Raw genomic sequence first — 6787 nt, forward strand, 5'->3', positions numbered from 1 at the left:
CGTTACGACATATTTACGATAACTTTACGACATCCTATGTCCATGTCGTTAAGGTGTCTTTGCGGTATCGTGAATAAGTCGCATGATCTGACTATGTCTTTACGACATCGTAAAGACAGCGATACGACATGGACATAGGATGTCGTAAATTTGTCGTAAAGATGCCGTAACGATGTCTAAAAACGTGGTTTTTCATACGGATTAAAAAAAAACATTTGAAATGAACTTTTGACCCTTTTTGGACACTGTCGCCTCCGCTAGATAGTCACGAATAGAACTCAAAAAGAAATTGGTTAATTAGTTGATAAACTAAATTCATTTCGAGTTTCACTTTTGATACCTGACGTCACAGCCTGGACAATACTTTTACTCGTTCTCGAGCGCCTGTCGCGTTCTTGTCCAGAATTCCTCAATTAATAAAGTCTAATGTTAAATTATATACGTTTTTATTTTCAACAGATTTTATATGTGTTTGAAATTATACACGATTCAATGACAAATTTTTGTTTTAATATAAATGAGGCCGACGATTCAACACTTTGAGATACCCAGTGAGCACAAAGTTTTTCGACGTCTTTACGACGTCGTCAAGACATAGTAACGATGTCTTAAAGACGTCGTCAAATTTTGTGCCTACTGGGTCCACTTTGCCGACTATGGCAGATAAAAATTCAGTCATATCCGGTATATCGGTTAGGATGTAGGTTTGGGATCAGCGGCGAATAATCTTCTTCACTGGGAGAAGATGATCCAGCTGGTGGATGAGATTGACCATGTTGATTCTGCATTGCCCAAGAAGATTGCGATTGAGCTTTGTGATTTTCAGAAAAATTAGGGTTGATCGGATGATGAGACTGGCCAGCTTGAGTCTGCATGTTCGAAGAACCTGCTTCTTTACCCTTTGGCTCTTTTCTCATTCGTTTAGCCTCGTTATCATTTTCGGAAATATTATGCTCGATCTGATGATTAAGTTGCGCAGTTTGAGGCTGCTTTGTCGATGATACTCGCAATTGAGCCTGGGCTTCATAAAACTCTTTAGCCTGTTTACGTCGATTCAGTTTAGCCCTTTCATTCCGGATAACCCTATTATTCTCTATTTGCGCTCGTTTAGCCTGCAACTTATTTTCCTCTAATGAATCCATAAATTTAGCCCTCTCTTCTTCATGCACTCTAGCCCTTTCAAGAAGGATAGGGTCTTGTCCATCGGCCAAAATATGCTGAAAAAATGTAGGGTATTGAGAAAGATTTTGTGGTATGTCGTTTCCTTTGTCCTGCCGGGCTTGAGAGCTAAAGTCTGTAAAATTAAGTAGAAGTTCATGAATTTAGGAGCATCAAAATAATCTATCCATCATTTTTGTTTAGTCAAATGGAGATCTTTTTTGAACATATTTACAGAGTGGCCGCAGTTCAGGTAATACGAATCTCGGGCAAAAATCAGAAATTTTTAAAGAAAATGGCAAAATTCAGGGAATTTGTTTAAGAATCACTTGAAATAACTGCCGATAATAATCAGGGCTGCCAAACAGTCATCTTAAGTCACTTTTATCTCAAATCACTTTTTTAAATGAAAATTTCACATTATAAATTTTTGAAATCAAAAGATCACTTCAGTCACCATTTGGGGTATTTTAAAAACTTCCACATAAATTTTAAAAATTCCAATAATTCAAATAGATTTTAAAGGATTTAAAAATCTTTAGACTAATTTTAAATTTTCAAAAAAATTATAAAGAACTTTTAAAAAATTTTCAATTATTTTAAGGTATCTCAGTGGGCACAAAGTTTGGTGAAGTCTTTACAACGTCGTTAAGACATCGTTACGACAATTTTACGACATCTTATGTCCATATCGTTAGGGTGTCTTAACGATATCGTAAAGACATCGTCAGATCAAACGACTTATTTACGATATCGCAAAGAAACCGAAACAACATGGACATATTATGTCGTAAAGTTGTCGTAAAGATGTCGTAACATTGTCGTAAAAAAGTCGCCAAATTTTGAGCCCACTGGGATTTTGAGAGATTACAAATATTGAGGATAATTTGACCAAATCAAAGAAATTTTCAAGACCTCCTGAAATTTGTTAGTGATTTTAAAAGATATCAGAGGTTTTTAAATATTATTTGGTATTTTGCAAGATTCTAAGGAATTTTCAGTAGATTCGAATAATTTGAATGTACTTCCAAGGAGTTTGAAGGATTCTAAGGAGTTTTTGATCCATTCCAATTATTTAAAGGGATTCAAGGAATTTGAAATATTTTCGTGTATTCTTCGAATTTATCAATAATTTTCAAGAGCTTTTAATGGTTTTCAGAGGATTTTAAAAAATAAAAAAAAAATAAAATAAAAAATACAAGGGCATTTAAAGATATTAGAGAGAATTTATGATTTAAATAATTTAAAGGGATCTTAAAAAATTTCTAAGGACCGGAAATATTTTTAAGTGTCCTTAAGAAATCTAAGGAATTCTGCACTTTTCAAAAAATTTCAAGATGTTTCGAATAATTGGAAGTATTTAAGATTATTTTAAAGGTTTTCAGTGATTTTTAAATAGATTTTTATACTACTACTGAATGTAAGGTCTAAAATTTTTCAGTGTTTTATTCTACTGCATTCGTTATCTTCGAGCTAAGAAGTTATAATTAAATTAAAAATTTCATTTTTAGATTATTTATTGTTGTTAGTATTAACCTTACCGATAGTGATTAGGAAAACTACACATATGAGCATTTTGGCCCACATGTAGCTATAGGAACCACTGATTTTTTTTTAAGTCTTTGCTTTTTAGAAGGTAAATGATGAAGTTTGTGGAGACGTCTCACTTTATAGAACAATCTGTTTAACTTTTTACTTTGTTTGACATTTCGTCACCTAAACAGCTTTGATCATTTTTTCTTTTTCGAAAACATTTTTTTTCTAGTCCTGAACGACAAAAATGCGGATATGAAGCATATACGGAATCTCAAATATTTTTAAATTTCACTATATTTACCCATCAGTCTAGTGGCATTCCACCAACTTAAAGCAGCGAGACGAAAAATGATTTGCGGAAAACAGCGTTCGAATTGAAAAGATATTATGAATACATTTTTTTTAAACTTCTATAGCTTTTCCCCTAATTTTTGTTTAATTTGATACCAGTGGGCAAAAAACGTGGCAACGTCTTTACGACATCGTTACGACATATTTACGACAACTTTACGAAATCCCATGTCCATGTCGTTTCGGTGTATTTGCGATATCATAAAGACATCGTCAGATCAAACGACTTATTTACGATATCGTAAAGATGCCCTAATGCCATGAACATAGGATTTCGTAAAGTTGTCGTAAAGATGTCGTAACGACGTCGCCAAGCTTTGTGCAATGTCATGTTTACAATTCCACAATGACATACTCATTACTTCAATAGAATTAAGAATGTAACACCATCGCGTTATTTTCTTAAAATTTTTTATTTCTCATCTCGTCCATTTCGATAACCTGATTTTAATTGTTATATAGAGACACAAATAACTTTTTTCTAACGAGCAATTCATTTTCCAATATTGAATCAAAAAATATGTAGACTACTTGAACGAGTAATTTTCTACTCATATTTGGTGGCTTATTTTTCACTTATTAAATAAATAAACTTTTAACAGTAATTAATTACATGTTAGCAATTTTGAACTAGAAAACAAGAATCCTTAAAAAATAAAAAATATTCGTTTAAGCACCCCAGTTGATATTTATTCCCCTAGTGCCCGATTAAGAAAATAGATTTTTTCTACATTCTGATTATAATGTCTGGTCCAAAAATTAAACTTTTTATTCTCGTCGCAGCTTTTTACAAAATATTAGAAAAATTCAAGGCAGCTTCGAAGATGTGGAGCTCTTTTTGAATTTCTAAAGAAATTTAAAAATATTTTACATTATTTTGAAGTATTTCTAAGTTTAAAAATATTTTTCTAATCTTTATAACGTCTAAGACTGCTAAGTAATTTTTAAATTGACTCAAAATTTTCCATTAGGTTAAAAAAATTCAGATATCTTTCAAAATTTTTTGGAATAGTTTTAAATATTCTTATACAATTTATTATGCCTAATAAATTATCGTTTATATTTTTCTATGAATTTAGAAGCTTTTCTGCATTTGTCCGATAATATCTTCACCTCTGCAACAAAACGTTTACAAGTTGCTGGTTTGAAATGAAAACAAGAGAATTATTCAGACACGTGATCAATTTCACCTTAATATTTTCACTTTTCGAATAAAATTTTTTTTGCTCGCTACGTGCATACAAAATTTTGTTGATTAGCAACATCTTTACGACATCTTCACGTCATCTTTACGACATATTTACGACATCGTATGTCCGTGTCGTTTTGGTGTCTTTGCGATATCATAAAGAGATCGTCAGGTCATACGACTTATCTACGATATGGTAAAGACATCTTAACGACATGGACATAGGATGTCGTAAAGTTTTCGTAAAGATGTTGTAAAGACGTCGCCAAAAATTGTGCCCACTGAGATCCCATTTTCACCGCACAAAACGCGAATTTGTTTTTTTTTCCTCGCCAAAATTAATAATTAAAATGAAACATTTAATTTTTGGACAAACGACAAAATCAAGAAAAGAAAAAGAAAGGATAAAAATTGTTCTCTAAGCAAAGAGGTCGTAAAAATAAATCAAAAATTAAACAATTTGAAAATAACGTTACAAAAGAAATTTAATTTTTGAAAAAGAGCAAAAGGTACGAATAAAATTAATAAACAAAAGTTGTTGACCCAAAAAAGGTACAAATTTTTGATTTATTATAATTCGCTAAGATGGATATTTTTGTTAATATCTTGAAAAATAGCATTGAAAATAAACGAATTATGTTTTTGGGAAAACGAAACAAGTTAAGGAAAAAATAAACAGACAAAAGTTGCTTACTCAAAAACGATCTATCAATTTGTTATTAATAATTTGTAGGCTTAAAAATCATGCCAATTTGTTTTGTAAACATTTAATACTTTTGGTTGAAAATTCATTCATTTGGTCTGAAATGTAATTATTTAGTGTACTTTTTAGCCTAATGATTAAATTTTTAACCAAAAAAGTTAATTTTCTACCGAGAATAAGACAAATTTTCAATAAAGTAGATAAATTTTTTAATAAAAAAAAAATTTGAACAAAGAATATAATAGAGAATTTTCAGTTAGAGAAACAAGTTTTTAACCAAAGCAGCATACGTTTTTGGAGCAATAGTAAAATTTCAAATGGAACAAATGAAGTTGCAACGAAAAACAATGAATGTTTATGAAAAAATTGGCAAACAATTTAGTCAGATTTTTCGTTTACACAATTTATTTAAAGAAAAACTAATTGCCAGAATGTTGTCAGAATGTTGCTGCGCATAATTCTTAATTTAGTTGTGATGTCATAAATTTACATTATATAAACATATTCCATAATGATACAATAAACAAACAATTTTTTTATAAACAAATTATTTGTTGAAAAGATCTTCTCTAATTTTCAAGAACCTTATGTCTTTTATTAGTTATTTGCAAAAAATTTGAATAGAAGCAATACTTTAGTGGAAAAAATTTCTGTTAAGACTATTTTTGTTAATATTATAAACAAAATTAAAAAACAAATGCATTATTCAGGCATTTGTGGTCAGAATTTTTTTATGTCAATTTTTTAAATTAGGAACCTCATGATAATTATAGAAAAATTCATAATTTGTTTATAAATCTGATGATTTTTTTTTAAATTTGATAAACAAATGCATAATTATGGAAGCCTCAAGTCAATTGTTGGCAATGAAAGTAGAACTTTCTTCAGACTCGTGAGTGTCCCGACTTTTCATATATATAGTATTTATTTATAACAAATATTAAATGTATTGTTTTATTATTATTTGTATTCCAACCTTCTTATGTAGGCTAACTGTAAGTACTAAAAACAAAAGAACTTTTTTTTTAACTTCAAAGGATTGACATTTAAAAAAACGAGTTTTTCCATCGACAAATGCCCAAATAATGCATTTGTTTATTAAATTTGTTAAAAAAATCAGAAAACTTATCAACAAATTATGAATTTTCCTGGAATTATTATGAGTATCCTAATTTTAAAAAAATGGACATCGAAAAAACGACATTTTCTGACGACAAACGTCTGAATAAGGCACTTGATTTTTTAATTTGTTTATAATAATAACACGATATAGTTTCAAGAGAAATTTTTTTTATTAAAATATTTTTTCGTTTCAAATTTTTTGCAATATAACTTAAAAAAATGTTCAATTATTAAAAATCATAGAATAGTTTTCTATGATTTTTAATAATAAAGACGTCGCCAAATTTTGTGCCCACTGGGTAAGATTGCCCACTCTGAGAGTAAGATGTTCCAGTTTAAAGATACTAATGTTCAGCTTGAGGAAAAACTGATTCTGATTAAAGATAAGACTGTTCTCGGAAACTCTCGCGATTAAAAAAACTAACGTCCTAAAGTGAAAGATCCAAATAAAAAATTACAACTATTTAAATAATATGAGGCAAATTAATAAATTTCAATCATAAATTATATACGTTTTTATTTTCAACGGATTTTACATGTGTTTGAAATTATACGAGGTTCAATAACAAGTTTTTGTTTTAACATAAATGAGGCCGACGATTCAACACTTTGACAAATTTTTCAACTTTATTTCTTAACTGGAAACACTTTTTTCTGAATTACGTCGAGATACAGAAGTTCATCATCGCCAACCATGATAGTTATACATATTTATATGCGGTATATCG

At 29.7% G+C, this 6787-nt stretch overlaps 1 protein-coding gene across 1 annotated transcript in view; it reads right to left on the minus strand.

Annotated features, from left to right (window-relative positions):
- Positions 1-671: 671 nt before the first annotated feature.
- The window catches only part of LOC117170732, a 25466-nt gene continuing 19350 nt past the window's right edge, over positions 672-6787 (minus strand). The window contains exon 4 of the mRNA XM_033357764.1: positions 672-1294. Within this exon, the coding sequence (XP_033213655.1) occupies positions 672-1294 (623 nt within the window). The remainder of the gene's footprint in view (positions 1295-6787) is intronic.

This window comes from Belonocnema kinseyi, chromosome 4 (assembly GCF_010883055.1).
Source record: "Belonocnema kinseyi isolate 2016_QV_RU_SX_M_011 chromosome 4, B_treatae_v1, whole genome shotgun sequence".
In the NCBI taxonomy this organism is placed as follows: Eukaryota; Metazoa; Arthropoda; class Insecta; order Hymenoptera; family Cynipidae; genus Belonocnema; species Belonocnema kinseyi.